This window comes from Clupea harengus, chromosome 18 (assembly GCF_900700415.2).
Source record: "Clupea harengus chromosome 18, Ch_v2.0.2, whole genome shotgun sequence".
In the NCBI taxonomy this organism is placed as follows: domain Eukaryota; kingdom Metazoa; phylum Chordata; class Actinopteri; order Clupeiformes; family Clupeidae; genus Clupea; species Clupea harengus.
In genome coordinates this window covers 6,436,472-6,453,971 of record NC_045169.1, presented here as the reverse complement: position 1 = coordinate 6,453,971, position 17,500 = coordinate 6,436,472, and the positions used below count along the sequence as shown (strand labels likewise).

Here is a 17,500-nt window from a genome sequence, read left to right as displayed (position 1 = left end):
GACAAGAGCTGCCACTCAACATTCTTTTCTGAAGAAGCCAACTTTCAGCATATCATACAAGAGCAGTCTATCTGACATAAACAGTCAATCCCATACACTGGGAGATTACGGACGCTTTTAATGAAACAGCACCTGTTTTACACAAGCACAACGTCCTCTAGCATCCAGTGCTGGGAGAAAACTAGCCTTTTGCTCAGTTGTATAGCATTTAAGCAAGTTAAGGATAAAAAAAACGGCTACATTGAGAAAGTAGGCTTTTATTTCACCTTGAGCTGGACGGTATCTTCATTTCAAGTACATCCTACAATCCAAAATGAGAAAGATAATAAGATCACCTGAGCCCGATCTTAATCACAAAGTGCCGAGGAACAACCCAGGTGCAGACACTGGGAGGACACTGAATAAAACTGGATACCCTCAGTATGATCACCATGGGGAGACACCTGAGGTGGTCCACCACAAAATATCTTTGTGTAAGTGTGTCAGATCTTTCAACATCAGAGATCTTAGTAGGAGATTTGGAATTTATGGTTGCCTGACATGCCTTGGCCCTTAAGGAGTGACATGACCCAGAATGATTCACTCTTACTGGAAGCTTCCAGCAGGTTGCCAGCGTGCCAGGTCATCTGGATGGAGATGTACCCATGGCACGAGGAAGACAGCCTACTCTCTTTTTTTTAACGCCAACAGGGTTATATGTGATTTAAAACAGGGGCACATTTCAAGCTAGCAGCACATTATTCACAAAACTGGCACATCCAACTGTAAATAGTGACAAATGAAGGCGTATTTATATAGCAACTTTCTCTTGAAAACAGCTTAGATGCCGCATGCCTTTAAATTGTTAAAATAGACCGCACTATAATTCATCAAATGAATCTACTCAATGGACCAAATCAACAAATCAGTGACATTTTTTCACTTTAATTGGCCAATATTAAAGTGCTCTCATCTAGATTGTTTACCTTTAAGCAGGGAGTCTTTCATGGAATTGTAAACTGCAAGGGTTCCATCAGAACAGGACTAGTGGCTTAGTCAAACAGCGAGCGCCTCCCACACACACACACACAGTCTCTCTCACACACACACACACACACAAGATGATCGATATGCCACCCTGGCACGGACATATGCCTAGACACATCACTCAGGTTAACTTTGACACTACACACACACACACAGTTTCACACACACACACACAATTCAGGATGAGTATGAAGTCACTGGATGAATTACAAATAAAATAAATTAGAAGTAAAATGAAGAGCTCAGGAAGGAGCCATTCATTCTTGTCCTGTAATGAATCTGTGCATACACACTTCCCTCCCCTGACAGCAGGGTGGTGGGAGGTGCTGGCTCTGAGAGAGATGGAGTGGGATGAGGGAGAAGAGACAGAATGAGAGAGAGTGAAACAGAGGGACAGAGAGAGAAAGAGAGAGAGAGAGGCAGAGTGAGTGTGTGTATGTGTGTGAGAGAGAGAGAGAGAGAGAGAGAGAAAGAGAGAGTGATGACGACAGAGACAAAGTATCTGTCACAGAGGGTTGAGAATCCTTCTCAAGGGAAGTGGCAGCATATGTTTTAGCACTGTGTCAAGTGTTTGTAATATCAGTGTGTGTGTGTGTCTGTCTCTCTGTGTGTGTGTGTGTGTGTGTGTGTGTGTTCCCCGGGAAGGGAGTAGCAAAGTAATCTGTGACTGCACTCCACCCCGACTCCCCCAGCGGGGACAAGCTCAAGGAGGAAGTCGCACCTCAAGCGGACATGTTTTTCAGAGCTCCACCTTGTCCTTTACATGTCAGTCCCCCTGCACCCGGCGGGGTCGCCTACAGTGCCAGCGCTTCACCAGAACCTCCAGTCTCACACTCAACCACACTAAGGGTCATGTTAAAACTGTGTCCTCTCTTTCTCTCTCTCTCTCTCTCTCTCTCTCTCTCCCCTCTCTCTCTCTCTCTCTCTGTCCTTCCCTCTCTCTCAGATTCAGTGTTGTTTAATCAGCATGACTGTATACAATTGTGCCAAAGCCACAGTAGAATATTTTAACTAGAATACTCTCTGCATTTCTCTTTCTTTCTCTCTCTCTGTTCCTTACACACACACACACACACACACACACACACACACACACACACACACACACACACACACACACTGCCAATCATTGATTTGCTCTGAGCAGTTTCCTCTGAAATGCACATAACGACATCAGCTGTCGTGACAAACGCACAACATTTCCACCACGGCTCCCCATCACAGCATGTCTGTTGTGCTGTCGACTGCTTTGGAGTCAGTGATGCTGATTATAGACTGATGGTTAATGGGGGGATTGAGGTAGGAAGCCCTGATCAGGAGCCTGTCATTAGAGACAGAGTGGAGCCCATTAAAGATCCGCAGATGCCCACGCCACAGGTGCATCCTGGGAAGGGCTGGCAGTAATGAGCACGAACCACGGCGGGCAACATCGGCCATCCACTGAGCGTCTTTTTCATCTCTGTGTCTCTGGTCTTAGCTGCGTGTGTGTGTGTGTGTGTGTGTGTGTGTGTGTCTTGGCTTTTAGGTGTGTCTGACATAGACATAGTGCACCAGTTTTTTTAAACTCCACAACAACCCCCCCCACCCCCCTACCAACACACACACACACACACACACATACACACACAGACTTCGAACACAAACAAAAAAAGCACACAATTTTCACCGACTTGTCCAATCATTTCAATGCCATTCCTCACTCCACTCACACACACACCGAAACGCTATTCCTTGCCTCCATGTAATTATTCTACACAGGCTTTACATGACAGGGCAGCATTAGCATAGCTCACCCTTTAGCTCCCATAAACAGACCGCCTATTGCCGGTATGAATTCCCTACTGTTTAGCATTTCTATGCGTATACATTCAGAAGGTATAATACCAAACCATTAAAGAGACTATAGTCCCAAGGGCTACACAGTACTTTTCACTAACTCTTACCATTGGTTTCCCTCAGGCTATCACGCTGTCAGGCCTGTGGTTTGCTCTGTGTTTGAACTAGGGTTCCAGAATGTGGCATTAGTCTGTGATTGTTGTTTGTTGTCGTCCTCATTTGTTGGATCCCTGTGGCTTCGCCCTCATTCCTTTGCTGTATTTCTATGGTCCTTGGGGAGGGGGGGGGGGGGGGGGGGGGGGGCAGGCTATTCCACCTCTCTGACTCTGTTGTTATATTTGCAATTTGACCACATGCGACTCAGATACCCGACACTGAGGAAGACGGGCTGCCTTTGGAGACATCATGGCGTAATAGTGGAAGGAACCGCAGCCAGAGAGGTAAGGGCTCTCTGTTCAAGCTAATGATTGGGCCGCGCGGCAAAATCCATTCAAACAAGCCCCTCTATTAGGCCAGCTCCTCCCAGACCCTCTGCATGGATTTCTCAATCTCTTCCTGCTCTACCCCTCGCCTCACGGAGGTGAACGTGGGAGACGGCTTCGGGGAGATAACTGCAATCTCCTCTGCCGGGTCTCCCTCGCTCTTGCCTCGCGGATCTTATTGGACCCAGTCTTTTCCCAGTCTGGACGGGGGGAGAGACTCTGAGCCGCCGCCGAGCCTCCTGAGCTGAGATGAAGTGCAGAGAAATGAAAGGGCCACTGACACGCCAATCAGATGAACTGTCAGTGCTGAAGAGATTGGTGGGAATGAGAGCCGTAATAGAGTGATATGTTATATATATTTGATATACATATATACATTATGTATATATATACACAAGATATACATTAGTAAAGCTACCCTGAGCGGGACAAGACTGCAGTTATCTAGCTTGCTGCTTAGAATCTAAGGTATCCTTCACGGATCACTTGTATATATTTCACTGACAGGGTTATTTCTAAACATGTCTGTGCAATCTGTTGCAATCTGACAGGTTGACTGGAGCATCAAAGTAAAAAGGGAATATTTTATTTTACGTTCAACAGCATCGCACCATAAAAAAACTGCTTCCAGACTGACTGTGTTTCTTTGCGTTCCCCGTGCAGTGTGTTAATCTTTTGCAAGTTCAACCATGTCATCCATCTCACAAGATAATACAGTTGGGGGTGGGGTGGTGGGGTGCTGGGGTGGGGCTTTGTTACTTTAAAAAAACTACTTGTGTAAGTTTCACAAACCCACTTTTTATTTTTGTTAAATGCTTGGCTGGCTTTTTTGAGCAAGTTAAGGTCACTACTTTACACTTGCTGCATCGTGAGATCAATAGAGGTCACCCAGTGGAACCAGCTTAACAGGGTGCATGTGCGGAGATCGATATCCCCCACGCCTGGCAGTAATAATGGTCATCATCACACCTTATGGCTTCTGAGAAAACGAGCTCAAAGCGTTTCTGTCCTAACTGCACTCCACGCAGCGGACGGGCAGGGAGTATTGCCTGGCATGACTTTGAAGCCAGACGGAAGCAGACGGGGTAGCATTCAGGACTTCCATAGAGTTTCATTTTGTGGTGTTGAAGAGTTTCACGGCAAATGGAATCAAAATCTAATAGTGGTCGATTCTACATCACGGAATGAAGGAATTTTTGTTTTCTTTTGTCTTTCAAACACAAGGGGTATTTTTCACAGTGTAAAGGCAGAATGTTAGAATAATACTACACGCCACTGCTGGAGGTCCTTATTTTTCCTGATGGCAAGAACACAACTATTTTTTGCTGTGAATGATATGATATCTGAATGATACCCACAAACAAAGTGGCCTATCCAAACTAAAGAAAAGACAATCTGCAACAGTTGACAGTCGGAGATAAGAGATGTGTGTGTGTGTGTGTGTGTGTGTGTGTGTGTGTGTGTGTGTGTGTGTGTGTGTGTGTGTGTGTGTGTGTGTGTGTGTGTGTGTGTGTGTGTGTGTGTGTGTGTGTGTGTGTGTGTGTGTGTGCAATGATATAACCTCTGAAAGTTGTCGTCTGATAACTCTAAAAAAAATACGAATAAGCAAGACCAATCTACTGTCTTCACACACACACACACACACACACACACACACACACACACACACACACACACACACACACACACACATTGGAAAATAGTCCTCTCCAGGCTCTGCACCTGTAATGGAGGAGTGTCACCTTCGAGTGGATTGACAACAGTCTGGGGCGTCACAGGCAATTGGGCTGTTAAGCTGGGAGAAAAACAAGGGGCGAGGAGGGCCATGGAGCCAAAGCTCTCCCCCTGGAGCTCTCTAACCCAGCGCAGGGAGGGGGGGGGGGGCACACACACACTCCCCACGAGCACACACACACACGGCGGCGATTTCGCAGGTGTGACGCGGAGCGTCACGCAGGGAGAGAAAATTGCCAATTTGTAGATCCGGCAGAAGCGGAGCGCGGGAGGTAAGGGGTGAGGACGCGCGGGAAGAGCACTGAGGAAATGGTAGACCAGCGTGTGTGTGCAGAGAGCGGTAGGTCATGTAGAGACACACATATGTACTTATATACTCACAAACACACACACACACACACACACACACACACACACACCTACACACATATTTATAAAAGCAAAACGCACAGAAACAGACACATGTAGACACACACATATTTCCAAAGATACATACATGAATGAAGCACACATATATTCCTACGAACACACACACACACACACAAACACACACACACACACACACACACACACACACACACACACACACACACACACACACACACACACACACACACACACACACAGGCAGAAGTACACAAACATACATAGAACACATACGCAGAGGCAGTGGAGGTGAGTCAGCTGGTGTCATTGCCCCATATGTGGGAAGTTCACTAATTTATCAATCTATATGCAGCTTAATATAGTCATGGAGAAAACACAGTGAAAAAAGATCAATTTTTCCAGAATTAGACATAAGTTGCATCGGTTCTCTATCCTTCCCGTCCACTCTCATCTACCTGCTCTCTATCTCTGTCTCTCTCTCTCTCTGTGTCTTTCTCTCCGTGTCTTTCTCTCTGTGTTTTTCTCTCTGTCTCTTTCTCTCTTTCTCCGACGAGCAATATCTCTCTCTGCAGCCCACCGCAACCCTTAAAAGTCATATGATAGTGAGTCACTGGGCCCTATCTCCTTCCCCCCATGATTCACTATCAGTGTCTCCAGTGGAGGTGCTATTACCACACAGCAGCCTAGACACTCCTGTGAAGTTCCACTGTAAAAACCCAGGATCTCTCAGGCAAGTCTTCCTAAATGACACCACCATCCAATCCCAAACAAATCCACCTCCGAGAGGCTTCACCCACACTCCCTTCATGCCCTGATTAATCCATTGTAGAGTGTGGGGAAATCTATTCAGGCATTATCAATCCATTACAGAGCCTCTCCATTCGACCGGGAGATACAGCAAAAGACCACATAATATTGAAGGAATACTTAGAGGGAACATGTATGACTTTAACCCCATTTGTTCCACATATATATATATATATATCTCATTGAAAATCATATGAAATGACCTCTCTTAATACACCATGTACTCGCTGTCGTTATATCACTCTTGTTTTAGATTCTGTATTGTCCTGCGTACGAGAGATGAATGTCAGAGACCTCCTCAAAAATATCTCAAGGATTTCTGTTCAAGGATCCATGAGACATATTCATGACAGATATACCATTCAGACGAACAATAAACTGATATCTGGTGAGAATGGGAAGATTCACATCAGAATGCAGATGGGGTTATGAAAACGAACCCTCTGTGTGAGATCTAGCTTTACGTTCTTTACAGACGCCAACAAAAAAACAGTGAGCTCTCCACACAAACCAGGCCTTCATTGGTTCTCCTAAACAACTAAGTAACTCAAAACATTTCAATGGAAGACACGAGCATGTGATTAGGTAACAGGAAATATACGGAGCATTTTAGAGAGCCAAATAGGTATCTCGCTGGAACCAACAGGAAAGGTCAAGGTAGAATCACGAGGTAGAAAAACTTTTAGGTTTTCATTGTTGACATTTTTGCTCACAGTAGCTGTCAATATGTCTCTGTCTGTGTGACCACCCCATGATCTGTAGCTGGGGGGAAGACAAACAAACAATACGATGGCAATGATCCATCCAGCCAGGACAGGTCGGTGGCATATAAATAAAGCCAAGAATCTAGCTGTCAATCATAGCTCCTATAGGACAGAGGGCAGGTAGTGTGTAGTGATGGAGGGCCTCTCGGGAGAGCATCAAAGAGCATTTGGCTTTACAGATTTGAAACCGACAAGTAAAATAACGGTTCCACCTTGAAAGGAACTGGAAATCTAATTAACATGCAGAGTGTGACGTCTCTGGATGTAATTTTACAAATGTAAGTTTCTTCAAAGATGACAGTCACTATTAATGTACTTCACTTGAACTAATGGGCTATTTAAAAGTACAGTTAAATATGACAAACAGGACCTGATATGATAAGTCAGGTTCAAATTCACGTACAGTATTACACACATTCTCTTATGCTATCATATATGGTTACATCTACTGTGGTTTCATTACACAACGATCGGTCTGTGCAGACACCTGTTGGAAAATCTCATCACCAGTCCCTGTTATTCCTCTTCAGCATGTGTGTTACTTAATTAAGAGTGTGAGTTGTTGCATTACCAAAGCATTCCATTTGAGACACGTCAGCTCGACTCAAAAGCAGCCCTCCTAAAATTTAATTTCGGTGCCTAAACTCGGCCAGCTTTAATCATCGCAAATGGATTACCGCATGCTTATTTTTAAATCCATTTAATCACAGATGAGTAAGCTTAAGAACACATTCTTAAGAAGACAGGCTTTATTTTAAGTGTCTGCATTACCTCATATGCACACACTACACATATATCCTCCCATAAGATTGAACATATCAATCTAACCAACTGAGTTATTGTGTTTCCCCCCCCCGCCCCGTATTGATCAATGTGGGAAATCCGCTCAAGTCAATGCATTTAGTTCCCCCTCGGCAGGCCCCCGTGACGCACTGATCAGTATGTTAGCACACAGCTGTCAGGGTCCTCTCAAACAGATCGATGGCGTTTCTGTCAATGCAAGGACACATTGGGATGCAGGTTATGGGAGATTGTGCAATGATGTTTTCACACAGGAGGTCCAGCCTGAGGGGAGGAGAGGGTGCTTCGTGTGAACAGTAGGGTGTGGATGAAAGAGAACTCGACAGGCACGCTTCTTGCCGAGGACAGCTTGCCGTAATTGTCAATGCACTGGGATACTTATCAAAAGACATTTTTTATTTCTTATTTGTGGATGTGTGAATGTGTGTGTGTGTGTGTGTGTGTGTGTGTGTGTGTGTGTGTGTGTGTGTGTGTGTGTGTGTGTGTGTGTGTGTGTGTGTGTGTGTGTGTGTGTGTGTGTGTGTGTTTGTGTGTGTGTGTCTGTGTAAGAGAGAGTGGGGGAGAGGGGGGCAAAGTGGCATAGAAGTATTACAAAGACAATCACAAAAGAAATGTTTTTGTGCAGATTATACTTGGGCCAACTGAGCATAAAATAAGACAATTGCTAATGGGCCCAGCAAGTGGTGCCAAAAACAGCAGAGCAATATAAGTGTTAGATTTGCAGGACCCGGCTTGGAAGAGGAAGGATGCACACACACACACACACACACACACACACACACACACACGCATTTTTATTCCAGTTTTGAATTGAATACGTGGAACCTAGTGGAAAAAAAGATTGCTGTCAAAAGACCAGGCTTTTATCACATTTTGAATCAATGAGATTTAGCCGATTTTGTTGAGAAGGAATCTCAAACGACATAGATTATGTGTTTGAGTGTGTTTTGTGTGTGTTTGTGTGTGTGTTTGTGTGTGAGAGAGGGAGAGTGGGAGAGTGTGGGTACAAGTGTGTGTGTGTGTGTGTGTGTGTTTGTTATAGAGGATGGAAAAGTGATAGCTACAGTAGATGTGGCAAAAAGTGTGAAAAGCGCCTACTCGTCGGAACGGCACAGCGTGCAAATCGCTCACTCGCAAGAGCGTGAAAAGGCTTGTAATTCTTGACGGTGCAACTCTGTTGGAAAAGAACTTTAGTGGACAGAACTTTCTCCTTTCATCCTCTCCCAGCTCTGTCTTTCCAGAACCATTCTGTCTCTAAAGAGAACCTGCTCATCCTATTACACATCCACCCCTAGTGCTATCGTTTCCTCTGTGGTTTGAGCATTAAAGTCCCACCGAGCTGAGAGAGGAGTCACTCTCTTCTGCGCTCCACATACTCGAGCGGCTGGAACTAAAAGATCCGTTTGTGATATGACCCCTACGTAGTTCAGAGGAGGAACTGTGGAGATGCACAGAAAAAGGAGGATGCTGCTAACATCACTGCGATTAGAACACGTATATGCCCACAGGTAAGTGAGACAAGAGCGTTCATGTGTGGGGGGGAAAAAAAGCGAAGAACGTTTGGGTGTAGGAAATAGACTTGACGCTGACAGGGGTCATTTTTGCGGAGGTGACTCATGCGCCCGAGGTCATTTTCCGTCCGTGAAGGTTTTTTTATGCATCTCTCCATGTCCGTGTCGCCTTTAACAGACTCTCGTGTAATTGCGCTAATCTAATCGGCTCACGCTGTGCAGTCTAGTGCATGACAGACTGATAAAACGTTGGAGAGAGAGAGAGAAAGAGAGGAGGAGCGTGAGAGAGAAATTATACTCTTTGCAGTGAGTCTCCCTGAACCATCTCAAATGCGTTGATTTTTAAAATGTCTTTCCGGCCTTTTTATATAAACTTTGACTATTTTGTGAAATTCTACTTGTTAGGAATAGAATAGCTAGAAAAAAATTATCTTTGGACATCAGTTCAAAATGAGAGTTTTTTTCCATGAAACATATACTGTAAGTCTTTTATTAGAACTCTTTCTCTCTTTTTCTTTGTGTGAGAGATAGAAAGAGGGGTGTGTGTGTGTGTGTGTGTGTGTGCGTGTGAGAGAGAGAATGTGTGTGTGTGTGTGTGTGTGGGAGTGTGTGTTGTGCACTCTCATCATTGGTCATGCATGGGCAGCCTTGGCACTTGTCGACAGCATGGAACAGACGCTGCTGTTTTGGATCGATGCCTTTTGATCCCTTTGCCTGTCTGCCAGCGTCATCAAAACTGACCTCAAGGTAAGTGTGTGTGTGTGTGTGTGTGTGTGTGTGTGTGTGTGTGTGTGTATGTGTGTATGTGTGTGTGTGTGTGTGTGGTCACTGTATTTTCAATGCCCCACACACACAGACACACCCAAACACACACACTCCAGCATCTATTGCATCTCATAAGAAAATTTAGATAATTTAGATTGTGTTGAATTTAGCTTTAAAAAATAAAGCCTTAATGCACTATACAGTTCTGTACAAAACCTCATCGACAGATTCTAACATTTTGAAGAATTCCCAAACATTCCCATCAGGGTGAAGAGTTCCCAAACATTCCCATCAGGGTGAAGAATGTCCTACCTTTTTCTTATTGCTGGGACAGATGTAGAAGTTGGTAACAATGATGGTTGTTCCTGCCATCAGATTCAGCTTGGTGTAGGTGGTGCCGTAATCACTGGACCTGAGGAGAGAGAGAAAGAGAGAGAGAGAGAGAGAGAGAGAGAGAGAGAGAGAGATATTAAAGAACGAATGCCAATGTTTCACTTCTTCTGATATTTGACTTGTCATTCCCACCATGTTGGCCACATCTCAGAGGACAGAAGCACTGGCAGGATGATGCAGTCTATGATGTGTGTGTGTGTGTGTGTGTGTTTGTATGAAGTCCAGAGATTGATGCGTTAGATGCTTTCAGGGTAGCATCTCTCAGAGTATGCTTTCTATCCAGCCAAGACGAACAGATCACACTTCATCCACAATAGCTTGTGACATTTTATGTTTGGAGTCAATGGGCCCGCTGTCAAAACACAGAAAGTAAGACGTGAGCGCTCTGAATGAAAGACTGACAGCCAGACAATCCTATTTAATATAGAAGCACTGTCTTGAAAAGAAGCCATATGAGAGAGAGGGAGCGGTAGTGAGAGAGAGAAAGAGAGAGAGAGAGATAAAGAAAGTACGAAATTGAGACAGAAGAGAGAAGAATGTTCTCAACACCCTTTCTTTGTTCCCTTTCTTTGAACAAGAGTACAATAATGAGGTAGAAAGGAGCGGAGGTAAAATAAAGACACAAAGAAAAAATAACCTAATTCTGGATTTTAAAAAACCCTTTAAACTTTATTTATTTATTTATTTATTAGAGTAGCAATTGTGCCAAATGCTCAAGGTTGCATATCAGGGTGCCACTGGCTGAGTGGAACAACAATCAATTCTTCCACAGAGGCCTTATTGTGTGGGGACTGTGGTGAGCGTTCAACCTTTAAAAAGAAAAGTGCTTCTGGGACAAGTTCTGACAGACTTGAACAGCAGGGTCAACGAGTGAACCCACGGCTAGAGACAACCCTCACCCTTGTAATTAGCCTTTTTTCTATCCTGTTCTGTACTACAAATTCTTAGTTGTCCTCCTGGGTACATACATTTACAATCTTATTTATGAAAAAAAAATGTGATTTCCTTTATGTACGATTTTGTTTACCCGTCTGAGTTAGCCATCTGTGTCGGGAGAGGGGCTCTCAAAGCTTTCATCTCTCATGTCTTAATTACCAGCCAGGAGATGAAGACTGGTTGCTAGGCAGCTTGCCCAGAGACACAACTGGTCACACTGACCGACTGAGGCACCTTCGGCCTGCTAGTCGTGCTAGCATGTCACCTACAGGCTTTATAGTTGGCTAGGCTAGTAGTTAGGCTATTAGTGTGAGGTGCAAATGGTTTAAAACAACATAACTCTGTCAATGCTGGCTCACAATAAACAAAACAGCTATTGCTCATCACAAAGCTAGATGGCTGATCACCAGCCTTCTAGATTAGGCAAGCAATGATCACATACAGCTAACGGGCTTTGAAGACCATGACAAAGGTCTCAGTTAGAGCTTACAGTAAAAAAAATGGCTAAGACTCATCACTTCCTGGTTGGCTCTAACAGGCTGATCAGTAGTCTTCACTGTCTTCAGGCTTAATGTCTGGAGGATTGTCTATACTCTTTCCTTTGTTTCCCTCTCTCAGTGAGACATTCCAATTAAGCAGGAAACAGCCCAAAGGAACTCGGAACACTTAAGGGAAGCTACACCCTTTCATTAGCAGAAAAGGTCATTAGAAAACAATCATCTGACTTTGACAGAGAGGGCGAGGAGAGAGAGAGACAAAGCGAGAGAGAGAGAGAAAGAGGGAGAAGGAGAGAGAGAAAGAGAGAGAGAACAACACATGGTGCTTTTTCTCTGTATGAGGAGGGAAATGTCAGAGGGTAGCTAGCATTTAGTTCCACGGCTAATTTGAAGAACGGTGCACAGCTTCTCACTGAAATGTCCAAATGTGTCTGATAATGATTTAACCCCTGCTAATGGCACATGAATTACTGCCACTTGGCTTGCACCAGTACAACACACTGTCACAGAACGGAGAATAGGGAGGAAAACCAGACCAGGGCAATAAAATGCACACGGAGAAGGAACTCATTTAACTCAGTTACATGTGCTACATTGAGAGAGAGCGATAGAGAGATTGGGTTGAGCCACGACAGAAAAGAGAAATAGTGAGGACATTTTGGAGCATGGCTGGGCAGCTGATTCTGTCTTAATGTCCCCATAAGTCAACTGGTGTCTGCGGTCCTCAGAAAGACAAATTGAAAGCATCGGGCACACACACAGCGCCACGGCACTAGGGAAGTCAGAAAATGAGACAGGGAAGATGAAAGCTCGCAATAAGGGTGGCGACTGGGAAGGAGAGGGTGAAGGAGTAACGAGAGGAAAAGAAGATTGATTCGTCCCAGAGGGGAGGTGTTAGGAGGAGAGCGCAAGAAACACAAGGAGAAAAGGGATAACAGGCAAGAAATATGAAATATAGCAAAGGCACTGTAAATACTAGTAGACTGTGACATGCTATTACTGTGCATGTATGGCTGTAGTATATGTAATTGAAATGCAAAGATACAAGCACACAAAGTGCATTCTGTATATGTTTGAAAAATAACTCCAGTGGAAATTGTCAGAGGGATGAACACACACACACACACACACACAAGGACACACACACACACACACACACACACACACACACACACACACACACACACACACACACACACACACACACACACACAAACACACACATACACCCACCCACATACACCCACACACACACATACACCCAGACACACACGTGCAAACATACATTTTTAAATCCCAGCTGGAGGGACTTGATGTGAAATCTTCAGAGGGTAGGTGTTTCTTAGAAAGAAGTCCCCTCAGGTGGAGCGGGGAGATTGAGATGTGAGGGGGGGGCGCCCAGTGGCTAATCTGACATGTGAGCAAGAAGCTTAGCAGTCAGATCGCATTGCTAGCACGCTAGCATGGCTAACACACCAGGCCCTGATGTTTAATGCCTTTAAATGTGTTGGGAGTTCAACTGAACAGTGTGTAGAGTTCACTGGATTTGAATGAATCATTTTTACAGTGCATGCTGATCTTTTTGTCAGGGTATGAAAATGGTGCACTTTAACCTGTCAGACTATTTTGGTTGCTTCGCAGCTGGCGATACTCAGTAGGACAAACGAGACCAAGAGATGGAGAAATTCAAGTGGGGAGAGAGAGAGAGAGAGAGAGAGAGAGAGAGAGAGAGAGAAAAGAGAGAGACAGAGAGAGAGAGAGAGAGAGAGAGATTGCTCGCAGTCATTCATCGAGAGAGAGAGAATTTTGGAAAGAGACCCATGCTGTCAAGACAAATTAGTGCCTGAGGAATGAGGTAGCTTGCTGTGTCTGAAGAGCTGTGCTATGATTGGTCCACTGAGACGGAAAGAGTTCCTAGGGGAGCTTGTTTAAGTCCGGGGAGAGAGAAGCAGCGGAGTGATCCCTGCCAACGGAAGTGTGTCAGACTGCCCAGGAAAAAGCAACCGCAGCTCAGCCCTCGCGTTTCAACCTCCAGCGCTGCCTGAACTAATATGTCCTTCTGACAGATTGCCCTTTCGGAGCGCTTCAAAAGACAGCAACCCAAATGCACTAGTCGGTGCTAATTAAAACTTCAAAGTTTCTAAATTCAAACATTTCCAGTGTAAAATGGACTGATGTAAATGGATGAAACACTGATCTTGCTTCATAATTAACCACCCCTGTGTCTAGGGATATATGAAGAACACATTGAGAACAACATTAGTCTCCCAGAAACTACATATAAAGGACTCTACAAAGACATTTTATCAATTACATCTTACAGTAATTTTACAGATACTTTTTCTGACATTGAATGTCATCCTTGGAAAATGAAACTATGGTATTGTTGCTGCCTGAACCTTGCCCTATCAGTTGAATTGCATGGACAAGATGCATTATTATAAATTCCTACACATATGCCTTAGTAAAGAGGCATTAAGGAGGTGCCCAAAAAAGTCTCTCGATTTATCTAAGAGGACATAAACCGCTGCCACTTGGCTCACCCATTACTTTTAACATGTTTCATAAAAAAAACCTTTCATATTTATGAGGAGAGATTTTATCCTGTAAATAAAAAGTCATGGGTCCTCTCTGTACCCAGCCTCTCATCCGCCATTCCTCTGCCCTCTTGGGTTGCACGCTTCAAAGCGTGGACTATCAAGTGTGCGTTATGTGACCCAACACACTCTGACAACTGTGTTTTTATTTCATGTGCTGAGACACATGCAATGGAAATGAAATTCATTTTTTTAATTCTCGAAATATATAGGTGTATATACAGTAAACACAGGTAGGATAAGCTGCACTCTGATATTTGTTTTAGCTATTCGTTACATAGTAATTCAATAGAGTGTCGTGAACATTCCCTTCGAAGTCTTGACACCAGTGTGCCACACGTTACAGACGTTGTTTCATTGCACTAACATTTCAACAGACTGACAGGATTTGGCCCCCCCCCCCCCCCCTCTGTCCATTTATTTATTTTCTATCATTTCTCTTTTTATGGAGCGAGAATGCCTTTGATGGCAAAAATGAGAGGCAGTGCAGGTGCAACACATAAAAGTGTTTTATGACTCGCCCTGAGCCGACTGCTGCTTGGATGCAATAAGGGCTCCTATCTCAGTGATCTGTCCCACAGAGAGGAGACATCCAGTGGCTTAGAAGTGCAGTCCTTGATCATAATCACTTACACCTTTCGTCAAATTCTCTGAAATTCTCCTCATGTCCTCCTAGCTGTCCATCCAGTGTGTGTGTGCTCAAAAAAAAACCTCTGGTGTTAAAGGACAGTCCTGGCTTTGTAACTAGGAAACATTACAAAGTGGCTTGGATGTAGTCCAGCCAATCAACAGGAGCTTGGAAGGGAGGGGTGTAATGTGATTGGCTGCTGAACTAAAATAGGGAAACAATTGAATTGAGGACTACACCTTTAAGGTGAGTCACTGGTGACTGCACAGCTAACCTACTAATAAAATGATGGTAGAAACACAGCAAACTGGGTGTGGGTATTTTGTAAATCAAAACGTCCCTTCTGTCTTTTACCCTTGAGGTGTGTTAAGAGGGACGCAGGTCATGGTGAGAAGCACAAAAGAGTCACACTGAGAACTGATATTCCTGTCTCTATGGGGACATGACGTGACGTGCGGGGACATCGCACTCGAACCCGTGAAGCTGTGAAGCTGTGAAAGCAGCAGACCTGTGAAGCCTCGAAGGCAGTTCACCCTTAATCAGTCAAGCCTAGACGGAGGTCAGAAATGACTTTGGTGGGGGGGGGGGGGGGGTTGGGGGGGTAGGGGGGGGGGGGGTAAGTGGCGGTTGGGAGGAAGGCCAGGTTTCTTGTATTGGATGGTTTAAAATGTTGCTATGGAAACAAGGTGGCTGCCAAGGTGGTTGTGCAATCACCTAACTGGCTGACGCATTTGAGTGGAACAGTGGACTCACATCTCCGCTAAAACCGAACCAAATTTGGACATCATCGATAAGACAAGCGGAGGGGAACAGAGTTCTTTCCAGCTTTAATTATCGAGAATACTGAGTTAGTGAAGACGAGCAATTAGTGGTGGCCCAAAAATGCACCACTACCTAATGCGGACGCCCTTACCCCCCCAAAGCCTCTTTCTCTAAAAAAAGCACACACATGCGCACACACACACACGCGCACACACACGCGCACACACGCGCGCAAACACAGACACATACACACGCACACACACACACACACACACAGAAAATCCTCACGGTAAATGATGATTTAGCGGTGGCGGTCACGCTTGGAGCCGAGCCATCCCACAGTACTCCGCTTCATCAAAGTCACGCGGGGATCTTACGGAAACATTCCAGAAGCCTGCTGCTGCTGTCGTGTCCCTGGGACAGTGATGTAGAGCCCGAGTGAAGGACCACTGCCCACAAGCTCTCTCAGGTCCTCGCCAACGGAGAACGACCATATTAAAGCATGTCAGGGCAGGATGGAGGAGGCGACGGACCAGATCGGCCCAGGAAGCCATTTATGTCCTATATAACATAGACTTCAATGTAGAATATAGGTCATTTATGTAATAACGTTATACATTTTAAAGGCCTTTACAAACTCGTTGGTCTCTCTGTGGAAAAGATGAACTGACGTTCAACTACAATATCGAACAGCTGTGGTTTTCAAGTGGAATCACAGCAAGGTGAATTACTCCAGAGGCTCTCTAGATATAAAACTGAAAACTTTGTTGCTGCTGCTCCCCCCCCCCCCCCCCCCCCCCCCCCACCCCCTGCTTCAGCAGCTATGGTGAACTCAACAGCTGTACAACTTCATCGGCTGTTTGAGTTTGACTCAGAGGCTGGGGCTGTGTATCGCAATTTGCATACAGTATTATGCGCCAGGAAGGGCCCTCTTGAATCATTCATGAATCACCCACAGGAGAAGGTGATGGGGACACCGCCCACACACACACACACACACACACACACACACACACACACACACACACACACACACACACACACACACACAGCGAGAGCAGCAGACTGAGCTGGCTAAAGAGTGGGTAGAGCAGACTGGCTGAGAGCCCTCAGCCAAAGACAAGAGCCCTCATGAAGAACACTAGAGAGAGACCCTAGAGGTCTGAGCTACAGAGGGGAGATGGAGGGGGAGGAGGAAGAGGAGAAGGAGGTGGTGGAGGAAGAGGTGAGGTCGTGTTCGGAATGCAGCAGGTTGCGTGCAGCCGCCCGAAGCAGTGTCTGTGTTTGGGAGTCTATGCGTTTTGTTTGTTGCTTTGTTTGTTTGTTTGTTTTGTGCGCCTGTTTGTTGATTCACCATTTGTCTTCAGACACTAGGGGTGTTTTTTTCTCTCTCTCTCTCTCTCTCTCTCTCTCTCTCTATCTCTCTATCTATCTCTCTCTCTCTCTCTCTCTCTCTCTTTCTCTCTCTCTCTCTGGCGATGCAGATGAAGAGGTTGGTGGGACCAGTAGGGTGGGAATAAGAAAAGTAAAAAAATGAACCTGCACGTACATACGCGTGTGTGGACACACACACA

General features: G+C 45.1%; 1 protein-coding gene across 4 annotated transcripts in view; it reads right to left on the bottom strand.

Moving 5' to 3' along the window:
• Positions 1–17,500, bottom strand: part of sorcs2 (sortilin-related VPS10 domain containing receptor 2) — a 214,971-nt gene that overhangs the window by 92,042 nt on the left and 105,429 nt on the right. For all 4 annotated transcript variants that reach the window (XM_031585230.2, XM_031585231.1, XM_031585232.2 and 1 more), the window contains exon 3: positions 10,426–10,525. In XM_031585230.2, the coding sequence (XP_031441090.1) occupies positions 10,426–10,525 (100 nt within the window). The remainder of the gene's footprint in view (positions 1–10,425; positions 10,526–17,500) is intronic.